The sequence below is a fragment of the Pectinophora gossypiella genome, chromosome 29 (genome assembly GCF_024362695.1).
Source record: "Pectinophora gossypiella chromosome 29, ilPecGoss1.1, whole genome shotgun sequence".
Lineage (NCBI taxonomy): Eukaryota > Metazoa > Arthropoda > Insecta > Lepidoptera > Gelechiidae > Pectinophora > Pectinophora gossypiella.
The window spans coordinates 3,579,866-3,604,380 of NC_065432.1; the positions used below are offsets into that span (position 1 = coordinate 3,579,866).

At 42.6% G+C, this 24,515-nt stretch overlaps 1 protein-coding gene across 1 annotated transcript in view; it reads left to right on the forward strand.

The window, feature by feature from the left end:
- LOC126379635 (nuclear pore complex protein Nup98-Nup96) overlaps positions 1 to 24,515 on the forward strand; it is a 61,539-nt gene that overhangs the window by 21,238 nt on the left and 15,786 nt on the right. Inside the window, exons 15-33 of the mRNA XM_050028470.1 lie at positions 972 to 1,084; positions 1,586 to 1,719; positions 3,148 to 3,278; positions 4,345 to 4,472; positions 5,328 to 5,361; positions 5,643 to 5,728; positions 7,061 to 7,106; positions 8,914 to 9,041; positions 10,562 to 10,669; positions 12,121 to 12,240; positions 12,984 to 13,134; positions 14,536 to 14,638; positions 16,431 to 16,545; positions 18,356 to 18,550; positions 19,681 to 19,746; positions 20,783 to 20,881; positions 22,317 to 22,451; positions 22,982 to 23,077; positions 24,129 to 24,257. Of these exons, the coding sequence (XP_049884427.1) occupies positions 972 to 1,084; positions 1,586 to 1,719; positions 3,148 to 3,278; positions 4,345 to 4,472; positions 5,328 to 5,361; positions 5,643 to 5,728; positions 7,061 to 7,106; positions 8,914 to 9,041; positions 10,562 to 10,669; positions 12,121 to 12,240; positions 12,984 to 13,134; positions 14,536 to 14,638; positions 16,431 to 16,545; positions 18,356 to 18,550; positions 19,681 to 19,746; positions 20,783 to 20,881; positions 22,317 to 22,451; positions 22,982 to 23,077; positions 24,129 to 24,257 (2,117 nt within the window). The remainder of the gene's footprint in view (positions 1 to 971; positions 1,085 to 1,585; positions 1,720 to 3,147; positions 3,279 to 4,344; positions 4,473 to 5,327; positions 5,362 to 5,642; positions 5,729 to 7,060; positions 7,107 to 8,913; positions 9,042 to 10,561; positions 10,670 to 12,120; positions 12,241 to 12,983; positions 13,135 to 14,535; positions 14,639 to 16,430; positions 16,546 to 18,355; positions 18,551 to 19,680; positions 19,747 to 20,782; positions 20,882 to 22,316; positions 22,452 to 22,981; positions 23,078 to 24,128; positions 24,258 to 24,515) is intronic.

The window sequence follows — 24,515 nt, forward strand, 5'->3', positions numbered from 1 at the left end:
CGACGCCCTGAGTCGAGGTTTGCGCCTAACTGGGCACTCTCAGGCCTCTTGTCTTAAATTTTGTACCGGGTGAGAGCCTTCAGCGCTCCCCATTTGCACGGCCAAGTAGTAACTGCCATCTGCGGCAAATCTACAATAAGTCACGTCTAAAAAAAATACTTTTGAAAGACCAGTTCCCAAAAGGATAAGATAGGTCGTTATATGAGCCATGTCAGGGGTCTTTGGCGGCTCAATAGTAACCCTGACACCAGGGTTGATGAGGTTGGTACTCCACCTCACAACCCACACGATAGAAGAACTACCTAGGTACTGTAACTTTCGTGTATGTTTTGTATAAAACTAGTTTTGTATGTTGTGTGCAATAAAGTATATTTGTACTAGCTTTTGCCCGCGACTTCGTACGCGTGGCGTGTTATAAAAGAGAGATTTTTGTGTGTGTTGGGAGTGCATGTCAAATTTCAAGGATCTAACTTATGCAGTTTAGATTTTTTCATACAACATTTTTCCCGCTAACTCCCATTTTTAAAAATACAGCCATAACTAAACTTTATTTACTAAGGTATGCACGCATGCTAGATTGAAAACATCTACTCGTATCTTACGCGGTTTAGATTTTTTCATACATATGTTTTTTCCCGCTAACACCCGTTCCCGTGGGAATTTTGCAATATCCTGTTGCAACTAAGCATTTAAGTTTACTAAGGTACCTGCATGCCAAATTTCAAGCGTCTAACTTAAGTGGTTTAGGTTTTTCATACAAAAGGATTTTCCCGCTAACTCCCGTTCCCGTGGGAATTTCGGGAATTCCTTTCTTAGTGCACCTCTACGGTACCTAAGCTACGTCCCTTCCAAATTTCAAGTGCCTACGTTTAGCCGTTTAGGCTGTGCGTTGATATGTCAGTCAGTTTCTCCTTTTATATATTTAGATTTGTAAGAACTGTTAAGTCTCAAAACTTTATATGTATTTGTAGCAACAACCTATCGGGCGCATCGGCCGCTGGCAATGTGCACGAGCAGATACTGACGCTGGTGGCGCGCCCCTACGGAGACTCGCCGCTCTTCAAGGACCTCCCGCCGGAAACTGGTGAGTCATCACTCATTTAAGAAATGACCTCCGTGGTCCTGTGGCTGAGCATTGGGGGACATATCACAAAAATCACTTTGTGATCCCTAGTTTGGTTAGGACATTACAGGCTGATCACCTGATCCGAACGTAAGATGATCCGTGCTTCGGAAGGCACGTTAAGCTGTTGGTCCCGGTTACTAATAACTGATGTAAGTATGTAGTCGTTACATGAGCCTTGTCAGGGGGGCCTTTGGCGGCTCAATAATAACCCTGACACCAGGGTTGATGAGGTTGGTACTCCACCTGACAACCCACACTTACTTTCGGACAATCAGGTGATGAGTCTGTAATGTCCTAACCAAACTAGAGATTACAAAGTGATTTTCGTGATATGTCCCCACCGGGAGTCGAACCCGGGCCCTCCGGATCGTGAGCCGAACGCTCAAACCACTGGACCACGGAGGCCGTATTACTCCTTATTCTATGTCATGTGTTAATGATGATGTAATTTGTCAACAGCGGCGTCAACGGAAGTCCTGAAGCCGACCAACCCGGCGGCTGTGAAGGCGGTCCTGGACAGTTCCAGCCCTTACCGCGTCACTGACTCCTCGGCCAGGTTGAAGCTCAGACACCCGCCCACAACGCACGATAAAGTAAGTGCTGGCACCAGAAACATTTGTTGTTAACTAGCTTTTCCCCGCGACTTCGTCCGCGTGGCTTGTTATAAAAGAGAGATCTTTATGTGTGTGGGAGTGCATGCCAAATTTCAAGCGTCTAACTTAAGTGGTTCAGATTTTTCATACAAAAGGATTTTCCCGCTAATTCCCGTTCCCGTGGGAATTTCGGGAATTCCTTTCTTAGTGCACCTCTACGGGACCTAAGCTACGTCCCTTCCAAATTTCAAGTGTCTACGTTTAGCCGTTTAGGCTGTGCGTTGATATTTCAGTCAGTGAGTCAGTCAGTTTCTCCTTTTATATAATTAGATACTAGGGACCTTTCGCTCGAGTGCAATGCCGAGGAAAAAATGAAATTATTTTCGACATCACATTAAAAACCTCAAAAATAACAGTATTTCTCCACTATTTAATGGATGTTATTATACATATAAACCTTCCTCTTAAATCACTCTATCTATTAAAAACACCGCATCAAAAACCGTTGCGTAGTTTTAAAGATTTAAGCGTACATAGGGATATAGGGACAGAAAAAGCGACTTTGTTTTATACTATGTAGTGGTTACCAATACTCGCAACTGAATACAGATGCTGAAAAAAATTAAGTGAATTACTGACTAATGTATTTAATTACTATTACTTGTCACATTTATAATAAAAATCATTACAATTGTAAGTAAATCTTTTACTAAAAGTTCAAAAGAAGACATTGGTCGTGGGTAATTTATTTATTATGAACTGGCGACGCAGGTTGGGATGACGTCAGCTGGGCTAACTTAGAAAAGTTAAGTTTACGCGGTTATTATCGAGCTTGTGGAATCCAGTGGTAGGTGTTGTAAAAAGCTTAAAACGGCCTAATGTGGTGACAAAACGTGAGGACACAGTGAGTGCGATTTGTCGTAGTGTGTTTGGTGCGAGTTCAGATGGTTCCGAACATTGCGATATCAAATATATAAACAAGCGGCAAAGAAAGAGGGTAGACAGATGTCTGCCCGTAGAAAATTATAGATCTACCTACTCCACTCCAATGTCATCAGTCATCCCGTGATCATGGCACTTGCAACAGTGTCGAAATATCGGGAGTCTCCCGAGAACCCGTTATTATGTGTTTTAACCTTGAAATGTTAGCTGTCACTTTTGAGCATACCTGTCAAAAGTGACAGCTAACATTTCAAGGTTAGTAACTATTATACCGTGAGGCGAGAAATAACTAATACATTGCTATACAGGATGTTAGTGACATCGTAACGAAAACTTTGAGGTATGATTCAGACCATGATTCTGAGTTGATATCAAGTGGATTTTTCTGTCCCGAAATCCCCCACCCCTCTCTCTCTTTTTCTCTGCCTACCCCTTCGAGCATACAGGAGTGTTGCTATGTTATAACTTTATCAATTTATCTTGCAGAAGTCCTTGTTCGACGGCTTGGAGGAGTCTGACGCGACGTTGGAAGACAAGCTGAGTCTCAAGCCGAGCCGCAAGCGACTGGTGCTGCGCCCGCGCTCACAGGACAGCGACGCTGAGCATATAAGCCATAGGTGAGATACTTAACAGCCTCTGTGGTGTAGTGGTTAGAGCGTTAGGCTCACGATCTGGAGGTCCGGGTTCGATTCCCGATGGGGACATTGTCGAAATCACTTTGTGAGACTGTCCTTTGTTTGGTAAGGACTTTTCAGGCTTGAATCACCTGTTTGTCCGAAAAAGTAAGATGATTCCGTGCTTCGGAGGGCACGTTAAGCCGTTGGTCCCGGCTTTTAGCCGTAAAAACACCTCCACCAACCAGCAGTGGAGCAGCGTGGTGGAGTATGCTCCATACCCCCTCCGGTTGATTGAGGGGAGGCCTGCGCCCAGCAGTGGGACGTATATTGGCTGTTTATGTTATGTGAGATACTTTACATACATAACTCACGATTATATTCCATTGGGTTGTGTACAGTCATGACCAATATAATGTACCCACTTTAGGACTCTATCGCACTAACATATTTGACATTTAGTGAGACTTACAGTTGAATTTGCCAAAAAAGTTAATGTGACATGGTACCAAAGTGTATACATATTAATGCTCGTGACCGTACCAGGTTCAAGATAAATTATGAAATTGTGATTACTAAATGAAGACAGAGGAGTTAAAATGGCCACATCGAAGCAAATCTAAGAAAGCAATATTGCAATTTGACATTTGCGCATATAAAAGTAAGTGCGCAATGCAAACAAACGTCAAATAGCAATATTGCTTTCTTAGATGAATTGCTTCGATGTGGCCATTTTAATCCCCCCTGATCTATAACTAATAAAAAACATTTTCTTTTTTCTATTTAACTTATTTATGAATTTTAATCAAGAAGAACGTAATAATTATTCCGACATTTTATTATGTTTTTCTATGACGTCACAGTGTGTTTTTTCATACAAATTCCATAGTAATTTCGTGTTTTGACTTTTAGTAAAAAGTAACTGCAGTGGTTTCCTTCTTGCCTTCCGCCCCGCAGTACTCTGTCTGACGCGACTGAGATGGCGCTCAGAGCAGTCTACTTCAAAGCCGTACCAGGACGGTTTGTTAATGCATGAGCTGTTGAATAATATATTCATGTTTTGTTACAGATCTCTGGAGGATCAGCCACAGAACACGAGCCTGAACGGGCCGCCAACCAAAGACGCGGATAACAACAATTCTGCGGCAGAAGAAGACCGCGCGAGGAAGGAAAACTCACACTATAACGAAAATAACAGTGAGTATTGCAAGTTATGAATATCCCAGCCGTGTAGCCCAGTTGGTATAAAGTCGTAAGACCGAATGTTCTTTTAAGATCCAAAAGCCATTGTTTAACTATTGCGTCTGAAAATCTCGGCGTTAAGAGGATAACGCTTGCCTCTCACTTCGAGGTCGCAGGTTCGAATCCAGCACAGGCCTAAATCATCATCATCATTGGCCTTATACGTCTGTTTCAGACGATTTATGACGTCATTGCCTCGAAGAAATGCACTTTCTTTCATGGCTGTGCAAGCCAATCCTAGAGCGGCAAACTCTACCGCACACTCTGCAGGAGAAGTCTCCAACTGGTGGATTTTTGTTGGCCTAAATCAATGATTGTCGAATTTGCTTTTAATTCAATTACATAAACATAAATAGCCTATATACGTCCCACTGCTGGGCACAGGCCTCCTTTCAATCAACCGGAGAGGGTATGGAGCATACTCCACCACGCTGCTCCACTGCGGGTTGGTGGAGTATCAATTATTTATTGCATTCCATGTTCCAATGGGGTGCTACATAGGCATAGGAACTAAAACATGAACCCTGTAGGGCACAGCAACGTTGAAGGGAAGAGAGGAAGTGTGTGTTTGGGTGTGTGTTTCGATTTCATGTTTGGGTTATAAATGATTATCACGTGCGGTGAAGAAAAACATCGTGAGGAAACCCACATTCCCGAGAAATGTATTTTCGGAGGTATGTGACCTAACCTGTATTGGGCTGGTTTTCCCTTCGCGGATTGGAAGGTCAGACAGGCAATCGCTCCTGTGGGAAACGGGATAGTTTTCGGTACTTGACTTTTATTTTACTTGATTGTCGCATTTTGTTTCAGACCTGGAAACCAGTTCGGATAGACACGGCAGTTGGTAAGTTTTGAATAAATAAAATCTAATCAAATATACTTTATTGCTCAGAACTAATTTTCAACCTTATCAAATAAGTGCGCAATGCACACAAATGTCAACACGCAATAGCAATATTGCTTTTTTTAGATGAATTGCTGCGATGTGGCCATTTTAACCCCCCAGTACAATTTGGGCGGCCTTCCTGCTTTAGAACAATATCGATTCAGAATCATGGTCCGAATCATCCCTTAATGTTTTCGTTACGCTGTCACTAACACCGTGTATGTTGTTAATTGTTTCAGGTTAAGTGCATCGAAACATCAGTGGAGCGCGGAAAAAGAGAAACCAGTGGAGAACGAACCCACACCGCGACTGTATCCTAGTTTGGGTATGTATACATGATAGCGCGACAGCAAAATATTGAAAATCTAAATATTATATTAACTGTAAACAACACGTGCGGCTAGCAAACAAACAACACCTGCACTTGTTTACGACACACGTGCAAGGTACGGTGGTGGGGACAGCCCTTATAAGACGGCGAGCCGCACTAGTTGTACCATACTGACACCACCGCTAGCTGACGGGCGCTCACTGGGCCTCCCCCAATGGGGAACCACCCGGTGGGCTCGACCTCGCTAGCGGCACCTCGGATTGACTCACCATCGGGCTCACGGAGGGGCGACCATCGCCCGCCGTGTCCCACTCCCGTGCCACGCCCGTTTCTGCGGGCGGCGAGCGCCACCACATTAAAGGGGCTATGCCCCGAAAATGTCTACCCGTCGCGGGCTTGAAGCCCGCGACGTGAAGAAACCACACTCGAGTTGTACCATTCTTGTGTCGAACTCCGTACAGAGAACATCCAATAAAAGTAATCTGTGACAGTGAGCCATCGTTTAACTGGCGCTAAGCGTCCTCCACAAAGGTCCCTGTTACCTTGGGATCCGAGTACAGTACTCGTGTTCTAACATACATACATAACATAAACAATCCCCGGTTCCCGGTTACTACTTACTGGTGTAAGTACGTAGTCGTTACTCGTGACTCAAGTAACCCAGGTGCCTATGGCGGCTCAATAGTAACCCTGACACCAGGGTTGATGAGGTTGGTCATCCACCTCACAACCCACACGATAGAAGATATATTCTCATAGACGCAGTTTTTTTTTACTAATTTTCTCAATGTAAACCTATTATACATAAGAACATAACACATAAACAGCCTATATACGTCCCACTGCTGGGCACAGGCCACCCCTCAATCAACCGGAGAGGGTATGGAGCATACTCCACCACGCTGCTCCAATGTGAGTTGGTGGAGATGTTTTCACGGCTAATAGCCGGTACCAACGGCTTAACGTGCCCTCCGAAGCACTGAATCATCTTACTTTTTCAGACAATCAGGTGATTTAAGCCTGAAAAGTTCTTACCAAACAAAGGACAGTCTCACAAAGTGATTCCAACAATGTCCTCATTGGGAATCGAACCCGGACCTCCAGATCGTGAGCGTAACGCTCTAACCACTAAACCACAGAGGCTGTTGAAGTTTATAAAATACTAGCTTTTGCCCGCGACTTCTTCCGCGTGGCGTGTTATAAAAGAGAGATCTTTGTGTGTGTGGGAATGCATGTCAAATTTCAAGTATCTAACTTATGCAGTTTAGATTTTTTCATACAATATTTTATTCCCGCTAACTCCCATTTTTCAAAATTATGTTGCAGATAAGGAAAATCCAATGCAGATTTCTTCCGAGAGACGTGCGAGTTGGTGAGTATAATATTATTGAATGAAAATTCCACAATACAATACAATACAAATACACTTTATTGCACCAAAATAAAAAGAAATAATTACAAAAAGTCTCTTAACCACCACACATTCCACTTGATATTAACTCAGAATTGTGGTTTGAATCATCCCCTGAGTGTTCGTTACGATGTGACTAACACCCTATATACCTCCACGGGGATACATTGTTGATGCGATGTATGTATAACTAGACAGAATGCCTAATTCAGTATAATTACTGGTTACTTGTCACATAACATAACATAAACTGCCTATATACGTCCCACTGCTGGGCACTGGCCTCCCCTCAATCAACCGGAGGGGGTATGGAGCATACTCCACCACGCTGCTCCAATGCGGGTTGGTGGAGGTGTTTTTACGGCTAATAGCCGGGACCAACGGCTTAACGTGCCCTCCGAAGCACGGAATCATCTTACTTTTTCGGACAATCAGGCGATTCAAGTCTGAAAAGTCCTTACCAAACAAAGTACAGTCTCACAAAGTGATTTCGACAATGTCCCCATCGGGAATCGAACCCACTAGACCACGGAGGCTGTTACATATATAAAAATAATTTAAACTGTAAGTAAATCCTTTACTAAAAGTTCAAGATTGCCTTGCAAAGTAAATATAAAACACATTGGTCGTGGGTAATTTATTTTATACGAAATGGCTACGCAGGGTGGGATGACGTCAGCTGGGCTAACCTTGAAATGTCAGCTGTCAGTTTTGAGCATACCTGGTCTTCTTATGCCACACCCTGGACACATCAAACAACCTCGTTTTACACAGACACTACACAATGACGTTATCGTACACGCGCATCTATGTGTGTGACGTCTGGCGCCATACGATTGAAGACTAATCTATGTTCGAAGCGTGTGGGGGGGTGGAGAGTTGTCGTTCTAAGATAAGATCATCATCACCAGCCCATTAACGTCCCCACTGCTGGGGCACGGGCCATCCCTATGGATGGATAGGGAGATCGGGCCTTAAACCACCACGCGGGCCCAGTGCGGATTGATGGTTATTAACGACTGCTAATGCAGCCGGGACCAACGGCTTAACGTGCCTTCCGAAGCACGGAGGAGCTCGAGATGAAAACTTTTTTTTTGTGGTCACCCATCCTGTGACCGGCCTTTGCGAAAGTTGCTTAACTTCAACAATCGCAGACCGAGCGCGTTTACCGCTGCGCCACCGAGCTCCTCGGTGATAAGATAAGATTCTTTATTTGCCATAAATGCAGTGTGACAGATGTTACAAAAAATATAGTTTACCGTGCATTTAAATTATATAAATCACGCAAAATTTATAAAATCTAAAATATATAAGAGTCAATTCATACAAAGGTCCTATAATGAAATTAATTGTTGCACAGATTGAAATAAATTTCATTAAATTAATTCACATAAACCAAATTCAAATTATCAATAAAAAATATAGAAAACCAATAAAATAAAAATAGAAGTATAACAAAACATTTTTCATTCAACAACGTTAAGTCAAAGTTCAAATAATAAGTTCGTTCATTTATAGAACGTACGTTTAGTTACATACATACATAAACTCACGCCCGTAATCCCTAATGGGGTGGGCAGAGCCACAAGTAATCAAAGACAACTTGCAGCCACTGTTGATACGATGACGTAAGCTGGATATGATGAACCTTATGGTGATAAGGGATCAGCCTATCGCCCATAACATTAGTCCACGTCTAGTTACGTAGTATTATTCCTTATTCTAAGCTTATACCATGGTAACGTCAATGTTGGCTACGTGTATCCAGGTTGACAACGAAGCCCCTGCGGAAGCCCCTGTCGAGCAATCCCGAGGCGGCGGAGAACTCGGTGCGAGACCTCGGCCTCCGCCCCGCGGACCGCTCCCACGACAAGGAGAACGTCGACACTCTCTCAAGTTAGTATTACTTATTGTCTTATTGTTTGAGGGTCTAAAAAGTACACACATAAACAGCCTATATACGTCCCACTGCTGGGCACAGGCCTCCCCTCAATTAACCGGAGGAGGTATGGAGCATACTCCACCACGCTGCTGCAATGCGGGTTGGTGGAGGTGTTCTTACGGCTAATAGCCGCGACCAACGGCTTAACGTGCCCTCCGAAGCACGGAATCATCTTACTTTTTCGGACAATCAGGTGGTTCAAGCCTGAAAAGTCCTCACCAAACATAGGACAGTCTCACAAAGACAATGTCCCCATCGGGACTCGAACCCGGACCTCCAGATCGTGAGCCTAACGCTCTAACCACTAGACCACAGAGGCTAAAAAGTCCACATCAAAGTAATATTGCGATTTGACTTTTGCGTCATCACTAATTTAAGAGCCAGTAAGTTTTTAGATTTAGAACTGGTGTCGTAAGTAGTACTGATTAAAAAAGTATCTATAATTTTTACACGTATTTACAAAAGAGTACATTTACTTGCTCCTTATAAGTAGTTTTTAATTAAAACGAAATTTGATAACCGAGAAAGCGGCCATCATAGCGTGCTACCCTGTTGATCCCTACCTCCCCCAACTTCATCCCCTCCCATCCCTCCCCCAGGTTCAGCCTGCGCGTCCCTGTACCTACAGTCCTGCTGCCACCGGCTCGGCAGGCCACCCTGCAAGGACTGCGAGCGCATAGCACGCCAATTCTCGGAAGTATCCGGTATTTTGTACCGCTTATACTAACATAATCCTGAAACTTGGGCCTTCATTTTGAATGGGGTAGATTCCTAGGTCAAAGATAAATTATGAAATTCTGATTTAATAAGTAAAGACAGATCTAAAGGTGACAAAAAACGTTTTCTTTTTTTTTATGTAACTTATTTATGAATTTTAATAAAGAAAAATGTAATAATAAGTGCGACGTTTTGTCACGTTTTTCTATGACGAAATAGCAACCTGTGTGCTTTTTCATACAAATAGAAGAGAAGTTAGAAGAGTAAACCAATACGTTGCAATTTCGTGTTTTCTTTGATTTACGTATCCTTAAACAGGACAGGCTGGTTTTTCCTTCGCGGGTTGGAAGGTCAGACAGGCAGTCGCTTCTGTAAAAAGCCTTCAAATCTTCAGGTTAGGTAAACGGACCCTGTGGAAAACGGGACAATGCTAGGATGATGAATTCTATTTATATTTTCAAATTTTATTTATGAATTAAGTTACAATGAGTACGTGTCACAATGTGTACGACGTTTGACCGCTTTTATTGATGACGCTTTCGCGCTCCGTATTTCCGTACTAACTCCGAAGAAAACTAATAACATGTATATACCTAGCTAGAATATTCCAAATTCCAATCCTGTTTCCCTAACTTTAACTCCTTGTATTTGGCTAAATGCGTAGCGAAGCCATAAAAAAAGAAAACTTTCGTTTTGACGTTTCGTAAAAAGCATCTCATTTGACTAGGTCGTCAAGTAGTATTATTCGTATGTACAGTGACAGAAGAAGAGAATGCGGTCACCCGGGACATCCCGCCGCACCCTACAGGCGTCAAGTTGACCCGCCCCGGGTACTACACCATCCCTTCCCTGGACGACATGATCAGTAAGTATAACTGTAGTGTTTACATAAGTACATACATAACATATAACATAAACTGCCTATATACGTCCCACTGCTGGGCACAGGCCTCCCCTCAATCAACTGGAGGGGGTATGGAGCATACTCCACCACGCTGCTCCACTGCGGGTTGGTGGAGGTATTTTTACGGCTAATAGCCGGGACCAACGGCTTAACGTGCCCTCCGAAGCACGGAATCATCTTACTTTTTCGGACAATTAGGTGATTCAAGCCTGAAAAGTCCTTACCAAACAAAGGACAGTCTCACAAAGTGATTTCGACAATGTCCCCATCGGGAATCGAACCCGGACCTCCAGATCGTGAGCCTAACGCTCTAACCACTAGACCACGGAGGCTGTCATAAACACATCTTACTACCTTATCATCATATCATCTTATCTTATTGTACTAATTCTATTTCTCTTTTTGTATTTTGTTTTTTCCTGTTTGTGCAATAAAGTATTTGTTATGTTATGTTATGTTATCTTATTGTACATCATCATCAGCCCATTAACGTCCCCACTGCTGGGGCACGGGCCTTCCCTATGGATGGATAGGGAGATCGGGCCTTAAACCACCACGCGGGCCCACTGCGGATTGGTGGTTATTAACGACTGCTAATGCAGCCGGGACCAACGGCTTAACGTGCCTTCCGAAGCACGGAGGAGCTCGAGATGAAAACTTTTTTTTTTGTGGTCACCCATCCTATAACCGGCCTCTGCGAAAGTTGCTTAACTTCAACAATCGCAGACCGAGCGCGTTTACCGCTGCGCCACCGAGCTCCTCAATTGTACACGTAGGTATAATTAAATATTGTGAAACAAGGCAGCAAGGTACAATGATCACTTAGGCACAGTCCCTGTCGTGTCTAGTGATGGGCGAATGTGAATGATATATTCGAATGATCATTCGAATGGACGTGTATTCGAATTATTCGATTGTGGGCAAGAGCTATTCGAATGGAAAAAAAACATTCGCATGAATCCGATACATTCGATTAAAGAATAACTAGATTAAAAAAAAAAACATAATAAATACGTGAACGAATCATAATTTTAATGAGATCTAACAATCTTCCTCAATATACAATATCAAATACAAACATCTAAGTACAACGGTATGTTTCCAACTAAAACAAGATAGATAGATAGATAGATAAAATACTTTATTGAGCACAATGGACACAAAATACAGAGATAAGGACAGCATATACAGAAAAGCACAACAGGCGGCCTTATTGCTCATGCAGCAATTTCTTCCAGGCAACCTTTGGGTACAAGGATTTACTTCGGACTTTTTCGAACATGTCAAAGTTAGTTTTTACAAATATAGACTTCTAAGAATATATAAACTAAGTAGAGTTAACAGGTTAAGCCTCTTAAAGTAGGGTTCATAAGAAAGATTTGATATCAAAAGTAACCTACACTTCCCCACAGAATACATGCGCTCAGACGGGTCGTGCGTGGTGCCGCACCTCACCATCGGCCGCAAGAACTATGGCAACGTATACTATGACTGCGAGATCGACGTCTCTGGCCTGGATCTTGATTCCCTGGGTAAGTGGAACATTTTTTTTTACTATAATTCAAATTCAAATTCAAAAATATCTTTATTCAGTAGGTAACATAGTTACACTTTGAATCGTCAATTTTACATAACGAACGTCTCATCCGCCTAAAACTACTGCAGCTTCTCACAACCTGTATAGCCGGGGAAAAGAAGCTGCAAGAAAAACCTCGGCACAGGGTCCTAGACGTTCTTTAAAAAAATAAATATAAAGAATTGACACCATTGATATATACAGGTTGTTAGTGAAGCCATAACGAATACTCAGGGGGATGATTCAGCTCATGGTTCTGAGTTGATATCAAGTGGAATTTTCCGTCCCAAAATTCATGTTAAATTTTTTTTTCAATGGAAAATTCCACTTGATGTTAAATCTGAATCATGGCATAATTGAGCCAACATACTTGGCCAATGTATAAAAACAAGAAAAAATAGAAAAAATAACATACATAAACTCACGCCCGTAATCCCTAATGGGGTGGGCAGAGTCACAAGTAATCAAAGAGAACTTGCAGCCACTGTTGATACGATGTCGTAAGCTGGATATGATAAACCATATATATAAGGGATCAGCCTATCGCCCATAACATTAGTCTAGAAAAAATGTATAAAAACGTAAAAAAATATATTAATAGTAATATAGATCGTAAATTGTAGTTGAATTAATGTACTTATTTGTGTATTTTTAATTTGTATTAAAAGACTAATAACCTTTTTCTTTTTCGCTTCACAGTCCACTTCCTAAACAAGGAAGTGACGGTGTATCCGGACGACTGCGACAAGCCCCCTGTGGGTGAGGGGCTCAACAGACGAGCGATCGTCACCCTCGACCGCATCTGGCCTCGAGACAAGACCGACAAGATGCCAATCACTGACCCGCACAGGTAGATACACTCGTAGATAAATGATTTATTTAATTAACAGCCTCCGTGGTCTTAAGTGGTTAGAGCGTTAGGCTCACGATCTGGAGGTCCGGGTTCGATTCCCGGTGGGGACACTGTCGAAATCACTTTGTGAGACTGTCCTTTGTTTGGTAAGGACTTTTCAGGCTTCAATCACTTAGAGGGCACGTTAAGCCGTTGGTCCCGGCTATAAGCCGTAAAAACACCTCCACCAACCCGCATTGGAGCAGCGTGGTGGAGTATGCTCCATACCCCCTCCGGTAGATTGAGGGGAGGCCTGTGCCCAGCAGTGGGACGTATATAGGCTGTATATGTTATGTTACCATAGACAATTAAACAAAACAAACAAAAACAAATAAAATAGAAGGTGCAGGTCGTGTCGTATCGGGAGGTGAAGGATTCGGCGGGAAAAAGAGAGGAATGGCGATTACTCCACCGACAAGAGCGCAGCTTTTAAATAGAGAGAGAGAGACCATAGACAATACAATACAAATAAACTTTATTGCACCCAAAATAAAAATAAGTAATTACAAAAGACTCTTAACTAGGTACCTGGCAAACGGCGGCCTTATCGCTTAAAGCGATCTCTTCCAGACTATAAGGCGAGGAAAAAGGTAAAAAAAATAATTGAAAGATTGCGGGTACAAACTATAAGTGCAACTTACCAATAAATGCGTGCAAATAAATACAAACAAAAAGTAAATAATATAACTATATAAATAATACTACTCTGACTACTAGACTACTCTGGGCACCATCCCACTCGCGTCAGACAGAGTACTGCGGGGCGGAAGGCAAGAGGGAAACCACTGCCCTATTTTTCCCTAAAAAAGTAGCATGGAGAGTATTTTACAGAAATGCTGCACCGACAAGAGCGTGGCTCTTAAATTGATGATGATGATAAATAATATAGACATTGTGCGGACCTGACTAGTTGACCAGCTAGTTCCGCCCACATGCAACAGATGGCGCCACCATTCAATAAACCAGTCCTGAACGCGCTATCGAAGTTTACACAGCGAGGCAGCGAAAATCGTGTCAAAGTGTCGCACTTATTAATCAATCAATCAATCAATAATACTTTATTGCACTACGACATATACAAAGGACATAAACATACGAATAAAAACATAAGTACAATAGGCGGCGGCGGGTTATTATTACATTTTTCTTTATTCTCTCTTTTTATTTAAGGGCTGCGCTCTTGTCGGTGGAGTAATCGCCTTCATTCATTTATTTTCTTTATTAAAATTAATAAATAAGTTAAATTGAAAAAGAAAACCTTTGTTGGTCGCATTTAGATCTATCTTATTTAGTAATCAGACTTTCATAATTTATATTTGACCTGGTAAACTACCCAATTCTTTGTCACTTGTTTCCCAGGTTGTTGGCGATGGACTATGAAGGCAAGTTGCGTCGAGTGTGCGACAAACACGACACTAAGTTTATCGAGTACCGCCCGCAGACCGGCAGCTGGGTGTTCAGGGTGAGTACAAATAATTAATCAAAATATATATGGTTCACATACATACATAAATAGCCTAACACACACACACACGCACACGCACACGCACACACACACACTCACACACACGCACACACGCACACACGCACACACGCGCACACGCGCACACGCGCACACGCGCACACACGCACACACGCTCACACGCTCACTCGCTCACACGCACTCACGCACTCACGCTCACACGCACTCACGCACTCACGCACTCACACACTCACGCACACACACACACTCACGCACACACACGCACACACACACGCACACACACACACACACACACACACACACATTTGAAATTTAGAAGGGACGTAGCTTAGGTCCCGTAGAGGTGAACTAAGAAAGGAATTCCAGAAATTCCCACGGGAATTAGCGGTAAAATCCTTTGGTATGAAAAATCTATACCACTTAAGTTAGACGCTTGAAATTTGGCATGCAGGTACCTTGGTAAACTTAAAGCTTAGTTGCAACAGGATATTGCAAAATTCCTATGGGAACGGGAGTTAGCGGGAAAAAACAATTGTATGGAAGAATCTAAACCGCGTAACATACGAAGAGATGTTTTCAATCTAGCATGCATGCATACCTTAGTAAATAAAGTTTAGTTATGGCTGTATTTTGAAAAATGGGAGTTAGCGGGAAAAAATGTTGTATCAAAAAATCTTAACTGCATAAGTCAGATGCTTGAAATTTGAAATGCACTCCCAACACACACAAAGATCTCTGTTTTATTAACACGCCACACAGTGGATCGAAAATCGAGTTTCATAGACATAGCCCCTTATTTAGAAAAACATCTTCGGTTTTGTTGGAAACCGACAAAAAAGCCTTAGATAAGCCCTAATAATGTCATATTATTCATCTGTTACGATATAGACACAAAAATATTTTTTTCAAAAAAAAAAATGTATGGGAGAAAACACAAAGTATTTTTTTCTCCGCTTTCGAGCGAGTGCCCGTTATATCCTCTGGCATGATTAATGTCCTATTTTTTTACTGTTTTCTCCCATACATTTTTTTTTGAAAAAAATATTTTTGTGTCTATATCGTAACAGATGAATAAATATGACATTATTAGGGCTTATCTAAGGGTTTTATGTTGGTTTCCAACAAAAACGAAGATCTTTTTCTAAATAATGTCTATGTCTATGAAACTCGATTTTCGATCCACTGTGCGCCACGCGGACGAAGTCGCGGGCAAAAGCTAGTTAAATATATCAGGTATCTTATTGTATATGACGGCGTCGTCGTCGCAACGCGCTGTCGGGTGGCGTGATATCATTTGTCGCAGTAAAAATGTAAGCGACACGTGACCCAAGCGATCGTATGATCGTGCGATCCCCACTCTCCCCTCCTAGTCGACTTGTTGTGAACTGGTTATAAAAGAGCGCGCGTCACGTAGTGGGGGCTTAGTCTGCTTCGGTATCGCTTGGTGCACGGGTCGTGCTGCTCAAATTATAAATCACGCCCCTTTAAAATAATTACGAGCTCAATTATTTATTAATGTAACTTGATTACTGAATTTATCGAATAAAATTTAATATAAACTGGCACTTTCGTTTATATTCTGATGTCTGAACCGACTTTCCCGACATATACTTTTATGAACATGTTATGCGGACTTTCAAAACAAAGTGTGGCTCTTGGACAATAGTCCCTTGCTAGTTCGTGTGGTAGCCGTCTCTTTCTAGGATTAATATCAGCTGCCGTCTTAAGCAGTATTTTTCGTTATTCTATGACATTATGCTATTTGTCACAGGTGGAGCACTTCAGCAAGTACAGCCTAACGGACTCCGATGAGGAAGACGACCCCACGCCCGAGGTGCTGAAGCGACAACTGGTCAACAACCAGCTGCAGAAGGCGGCGCCTATAGGTACTTATGTTAATCTTCTATCGTGTGGGTTGTGAGGTGGATGACCGATGTGGTGAACCCTGGTGTCAGGGTTACTATTTTTTTTCCTTTATTGGAAATCATCACCAGCCTATTAACGACCCCACTGCTGGGGCACGGGCCTTCCCTATGGATGGATAGGGAGATCGGGCCTTAAAACCACCACGCGGGCCCAGTGCGGATTGGTGGTTATTAACTACAGCTAATGCAGCCGGGACCAACGGCTTAACGTGCCTTCCGAAGCACGGAGGAGCTCGAGATGAAAATTTTTTTTTTCTGTGGTCACCCATCCATATTCCATCCATATCCATATTGGAAATAATGTTTGTATATGTCAGTAAAGACAGAGTTTGGTGGGACTTAGCAAACAGAAAGCTCGGCGAGGTGTGGTTACTTAGTTCATCTTGCGATGGATGTACGATGAGCTGCAAAAGTCCAATCAGTTTCTCCCAAAGTAATAAATTAACTGGTTGCACTTAAGACCTCCTGGTTACATGTCGTTTCTGTAATAGACCAAAAACACCTAGTATAACAAATTTTATAATTATGACTACTAATGGTTCATGACATGTTGCCCGAATGCCCGGTGATCTCTGGACCAAAGCTACAGAGTGGGTTCCTGCAAATGCCGTCAGACGTTGCGTTGTCGGGACTCTTTGAGGGAGCTGTTTAAAGAAATAAATATACTGACGGTCGCAAGTCAATATATATATGAAAACATTATGTATGTACGTAAAAATGTATCTCTCCTTCCGAGAAACTGTGAAAGGCATACTTACAATACAAGAAATAAACATAAAATTGCTATTCAAAACTCTAGATTAAGTAAATTAAATTCATCTTTTTTGGAGTTATGTATACGTTTTTACAATAAAATACCAGATAATATTTTAAATTTGTCAGAAAATAAATTTAAAGCTCATGTGAAGCTTACTTTATGTAAAAAAGATTATTATAAGATTAATGACTACCTAAATGATAAAAATGTCTGGTATTGAATGTGTTCCTCTAGTTATTAAATAACTTGTAATGTATATCCTCATTGGTTTTTAAAAGATGTGTTGCTGTTGCAGTTTCTTGTCATTTCTTCTCCTCAGCCATAACACCTTGCGAAATGACGTAAATTCAAAAATGTTACATTGACCTTGAACAAGTTTATCCATGATAATTACGTTGAATAAATGATTCTGATTTTTGATTACGTCGTCGGGGAAGGCCACGGAAAAGATGGCGCGACGAGTTAGACCGCTTCTCGAAACGGTGGCACGAACAAGGTGGGGACAGGGAGGAGTGGAAGAAGGGAAGATAGGCCTTTGCCCTGCAGTGGGACATTGACGGCTATTAATAATAATAATGGTTCATAATTTCATCACTGTTTACAAATAATTCGCTGGGCTCAGTCACTGAACTTTTACTCTTTGATTGTACCTCTGGCTACCCCGATTGGGATATAGGCGTGAGCTTATGTTGTGTTATTATGAAAAGAAATATTCTTGCTACTGCGATACAGGGGAAACCCCTTTTTTTGACGTTGGGAAATGCGTTACGCATGCCACGCCGCCCGGGGCCCGGGGGACGACGTGGTTATGTGGGACTCCCCGGGTGGCGCCACCCGGTATACCCACTAAAACCCAACGGTGTTCCTCCTTGCCGCCGTGGGGCGGGGATACGGGAACGCAATTGCACACAACCGCGTCATACAGGGGAAACCCTAGTGCAGGGCCCGCTATTAACTTATGTTATTTTTTATATTATTTGGTAAATAAATATTTTTAACTTTTTTTCGTCACAGCACCACCTAAACCGCCAACTCAGCCGACAGCAGGCCTCGGAGGTCTAGGAGGCCCCATGTACTCTGGCCTCACCCCTCTGGCCATGAGCCCACTGTATCCCACTGCTGGGCTCGCCGGCCCCGCGCTGGTGGGGCACGATGACCTCTACGCCATGCAGCAGACTTCACTGAACCTCCTCAATGGAGCTGGGAAAGGTATGGTTTGTTCTTCTATCATGTGGGTTGTGAGGTGGACGACCAACCTCATCAACCCTGGTGTCAGTGTCACTACTGAGCCGCCAAAGGCCCCTGACATGGCTCGTGTAACGACTTCGTTCGTACTTACATCAGTAGGTAGTAACCGGGACCAATGGCTTAACGTGCCTTCCGAATTTTGGACAATCAGGTGTCTTTTTTTTTGACGTGACTTATTGTAGATTTACATTAACTACTTGGCCGGAGAAATGAGAAGCGTTGAAGGCTCTCACCCGGTACAACGTTTAAGACAACAGGCCTGAGGGTGCCCAGTTGGGCGCGAACCTCGGCTCAGGGCGTCGTCTGAGAGGAAAAATATTTGAAAGAATTAATCGACCCTAGTGGGTCGATAGCGATAAGCGCTGATTGAGGGAAATCGTCGACCACGCCGGCGGGGTCATTATCAGGTGCCCAACCTGTGATGTCCTAAGCAAACTAGAGATAAAGTGATTTTTGGTCAGGGCCTTCGCATCATGAGCCAACGCTCAACCACTGAACCACGGAGGCCGTTGAAGTAAAATTGAAATTTATTGTAATAAATAATGATGATTTGAATCGAGTAAATTACGAAGGCTACAGTCGGACTAAAAAAAAAACAAAAACTTTTTATTATAAATTTAAATAAAACGATTCCTAAAGCATGCAAAGTACTCCTTGCTACAGGGGGGCTACATTTTTGTGCCATTTGCGGTGGAGACGTGTGGTTACTGGGGGGAGGAGGCGAAGCAATTCGTTAAGGACGTGGGCCGTCGCCTTAGAGAGCAGGGCTTTGACCCCCGCTCCGGGTCTTACTTGGCTCAGAAGTTGTCCGTAGCAATCCAGCGCGGTAACGCTGCTAGTGTCATGGGCACTTTTGGGCCGGGTTTGAAGCGGAGTGGGTTCTAGGTTAAGTAATTTTAAGTTAGGTTATTTGACTTTTTGTAATTTTGATTATTTAAATGTTTAGGGTTTTCCTTTTAGTAATTACATACTTATATTTTATTAAATAAATTAAAACGATTACAATAATTTCTTATTACTAAAAGAGTGCGACTTGATCGATGTGAGAATCAAGAGTGCGACGTTTGACATATATTTGTATCTTGTTTCAGCTTTCGAAATGGACACCACAGAAGACAATACGGAGTCCCAGAGCCTCTACCAAGACAGTCATAGAGGTAACATCATCATCTCCCTAGCCTTAGCCCTCACAGAGTCCCCTTAACCTGAAGATTTGACAGGTCCGGATTTTTACAGAAGCGACTGCCTGTCTGACCTTCCCACCCACAAAGGGAAAACCAGCCCAATACAGGTTAGGTTACTTACCCCCAAAACGCATTTCTCAGGAATGTGGGTTTCCTCACGATGTCTTCCTTCACCGCAATCATTTATGATGCAGATTTTACATTTGTCAATAAGACACAAATACAAAATTCAAATTCAAAAATATTTATTTTTCAAAATTGGCTTAAAAAGTTAGCGCTTTTTGAACGTCAAGAATTAAATTACACATTATGTAAATAGCTGTAAAACTACTACCACATCGGATTCTGTATCGCTGAGGGAAAGACGTGGCCAGAAAACCTCCCAGCACAGGGCCCTAGTCCTACTGTTTCATGCTTTCCTGTTTTCCTTACACAAATCACTTTAGCAAAAGAATACAGATATGTCAGTTAGCAAAGTCAGCCACGGTATGTCCCTACCGGGATTTGAACCCGGGACCTTCGATCGTGAGCCCAACGCTCAATCACTGGCCGTAAACACATTATATAATACATTGCTTTTTTCATTGTTTAAGTTTTTTACGGCTGTTTCCTGGTAATGGTTGCCTGGAAGAAATTTCTTCAGAGCAATTAGGCCGCCCATGTGTTTATGGGATTAACTGTCTGAGAACTGATATTAGGCAGCTAAATTACTCAATTGTATAACAATACTTTGTTTATTTTTTTTAAGAACGTCTAGGGCCCTGTGCCGAGGTTTTTCTTAGAATTTGGTTTTTCTTGCAGCTTCTTTTCCCCGGCTATACAGGTTGTGAGAAGCTGCAGTAGTTTTGGGCGGATGAGACGTTCGTTATGTAAAAATTGACGATTTAAAGTGTAACTATGTTATCTACTGAATAAAGATATTTTTGAATTTTGAATTTTTGTACCGTTGCCAAATGTTTTGTACGTTTTGTTTGTATGCAATATAGGATATTTGGTTTGATTGTTACAGCCTATGGCGTCAAGAGTCCTACGAGCGAGTTGGCGCGTCTGGAACATCGACAGAGCCATAATGTTCAACTGATGAAGGCATCCTTATACGCTGATACTGGTAAGATAATATCTTCTTCTACCGTGTGGGTTGTGAGGTGGATTACCAACCTCAGCAACCCTGGTGTCAGGGTTATTATTGAGCCGCCAAAGGCCCCTGACATGGATCATGTAACGATTACTCACATCAGTAAGTAGTAACCGGGACCAACGGCTTAACGTCTTACTTTCGAACAATCAGGTGATCAGCCTGTAATGTTCTAACCAAACTAGGGATCATAAAGTGATTTTTTGTGATATGTTCCCACCGGGATTCTATCTCGGGGCCTCCGGATCGTGAATCCAACGCTCAACCACTGGACCATAGAGGCCGTTATAATATGATAATAAGGTACTTTCCAAGCCATGTTACCCAATAAACTTTTTTTATATGTAGTTTCTAACAATAAGTAATAAAATAACATTTAAGTAGGAATTTGACAATAACTTCAGACCCAGAGTAAACCTGAAGAAAATAGAAAGGATTTATAATATCTTTTACTGTTTATAGGTTCTCTAGATCTTCAAGTAGTGGCAAAAAGGTGTAGAGCTTAGCTTAGTTTACCTATGACAAAAATAACTATTTCGATCACCGCTACACTTATGCCATCTTTTGTCGCTGAGCGAGGGTCCCAACAGCCTTAAGTTTGTGTGTTGCCAGAATTTTATTACTTTTTTGCAAAAAATAGCGATCGGCACATTGTTAATACCCGGAATAAAAATAAACTTGCTTTACAAGTCAGTCAAGTTCAACTTTCGCAAAGGCCGGTCATAGGATGGGAGACCACAAAAAAAGAAGTTTTCATCTCGAGCTCCTCCGTGCTTCGGAAGGCACGTTAAGCCGTTGGTCCCGGCTGCATTAGCAGTCGTTAATAACCATCAATCCGCACTGGGCCCGCGTGATGGTTTAAGGCCCGATCTCCCTATCCATCCGTAGGGAAGGCCCGTGCCCCAGCAGTGGGGACGTTAATGGGCTGATGATGATGATGACAAGTCAGTCGATTACATAAGATCACTAAATCTTTTAAGGGGCAATGTATACGTTTTTACAATAAGATTCTCATTGACATTCAGAATTTGCCTTTCAACTGTTTTTTTTAAGACAGTAGTGAAACAGAAACTTTACAAAAAAGGTTATTATAAAGTTAGTTATTTAGAAGATATGAATGCATGGGGTTAACTGTCTGAGAACTGATATTACGCAGCTAAATTTCTCAATTGTATACCAATATTTTATGTTTATTTTTATTATTTAAAGAACGTCTAGGGCCCTGTGCCGAGGTTTTTCTTGCAGCTTCTTTTCCCCGGCTATACAGGTTGTGAGAAGCTGCAGTAGTTTTAGGCGGATGAGACGTTCGTTATGTAAAAATTGACGATTCAAAGTGTAACTATGTTACCTACTGAATAAAGATATTTTTGAATGAATTTGAATTATGACTCTTTATTTTTTCCAACAGAAATGGAGGACGACACGTCAGTATCAACAGGTGACCAGCAAGTGCCACGTGTGGGCTCCCTGCTGACCGGCCCGCCCTCCGTGCATAGAGAGGACGAATACGTTACTGAGGACACGCCTGTCATGGCCGCTGAAGGTATTTACCATCTCCCTACGCTTGACATCTGGAAAATCATAATTGGGTCGTGTGCGACAGAGATCATCTGTCTCTTTCTGTGCAGTACTGTGAGAGAGTGACGGGTGACGTATGTCGAGGCGAGAAAGAGTCGCGCGCTTACGGTGCTAAGCCCGCAGGTTTCAAGACAAATTATGAAATTCTGATTACTAAATTAAAACAGATCTGAAAGTAACGAAAATAATTTTTTTTTCTATTTAACTTTTGTAATCTGAATTTTAATCAAGAAAAACGTAATAATAAGTCAGACATTTTATACTTACTGATCACCAGATTGTCCGAAAGTAAGATGGTCCGTGCTTCGGAAGGCACGTTAAGCCGTTGGTCCCGGTTACTACTTACTGATGTAAGTGCGTAGTCGTTACATGAGTCATGTCAGGGGCCTTTGGCGGCTCAATAATAACCCTGACACCATGGTTGATGAGGCTGGTAATCCACCTCACAACCCACACGATAGAAGAAAAATAAACTTGTATAATGTTTGGTTTCAGCTGCAGAAGTGGCGTTGAAGCCACTCATAGTGCGCCCGCACACTATAGTCTTGAAGTATCACAGAAAAGTTTTGCCGTTCAAACAGACTATAGCTGGTAAGGTCAGACATATTATAAAATACCAATCTAGAAATAGAAACCACTCTAACATGATGGAATAGAATAGAAATAGTTTATTATAAAAGGACGCCACACACAAAAAAAGACAACAACATCATATCAAATTTCCACTAAAACAATTACAAAAAAGCAAGACGGATGTCTGTCGAAATGATCATAAAATGGTGGTGGACGTCCTGAGATAAAAGGGCCTCACTCAGCACAAGTCGCGGCGTGAACCACGACGCTGATATTATGTGGACCCTGCTGGGTGACGCACGAACATCGTGTTTTTTTACCTTTGATGGGTTTGCTCTTGGCCCCAGACTTGCCCGAAGGCATTGACGAGGCCTAAGATGGAGCGAGCTCGCCCAGAAGGTGTCTGTTCACAATCTCATTTTACTTTTACTTTTGCTTTTCGATTTTATTTACATACATACATACATAAACTCACGCCCGTAATCCCTAATGGGGTGGGCAGAGCCACAAGTAATCAAGACAACTTGCAGCCACTGTTGATACGATGTCGTAAGCTGGATATGATGAACCTTATGGTGATAAGGGATCAGCCTATCGCCCATAACATTAGTCCATCATGTTAGAGGACACAATCCCTCTGTCGGTTTTTACGACTTTATTTATGAATAAGTAAAATTAGTATAACGTCATACATAACATAAACAGCCTATATACGTCCCACTGCTGGGCACAGGCCTCCCCTCAATCAACCGGAGGGGGTATGGAGCATACTCCACCACGCTGCTCCACTGCGGGTTTGTGGAGGTGTTTTTACGGCTAATAGCCGGGACCAACGGCTTAACGTGCCCTCCGAAGCACGGAATCATCTTACTTTTTCGGACAATCAGGTGATTCAAGCCTGAAAAGTCCTTACGAAACAAAGGACAGGCTCGCAAAGTGATTTCGACAATGTCCCCATCGGGAATCGAACCCGGACCTCCAGATCGTGAGCCTATCGCTCTAACCGCTAGACCACGGAGGCTGTCATCTCTTTTATTATACCATGATGATAATAATATTGTTTACGCAGGTCGCCTTGACGCGGCTTATATCGCGGACATGTCGGTATGTCGCGGCCGCCACAGTCGCGTCGGCTTCGGGCCCTCCGGCGCGATAGTGTATCCCACTTCCTACGACTCTATATCTACGCTGCCGCGCTGTGAGTACCGTAACAAGTTAACATAACATACTACTTCGGAGCCGTGGAAGTCCAGTTGGTAGAACGCTTGCCTGTCACTTTGAGGTCGCTCGACTCCAGCACAAGCCTAAACCAATGATTGTCGAATTTGTTTTCGAATTCATGTTTGGATCATAAATGATTATCACGTGCTTAGCGGTGAAGGAAAACATGGCGAGGAAATGCGTTTTCGGAGGTATGTGACCTAACCTGTATTGGGCTGGTTTTCCCTTCGCGGGT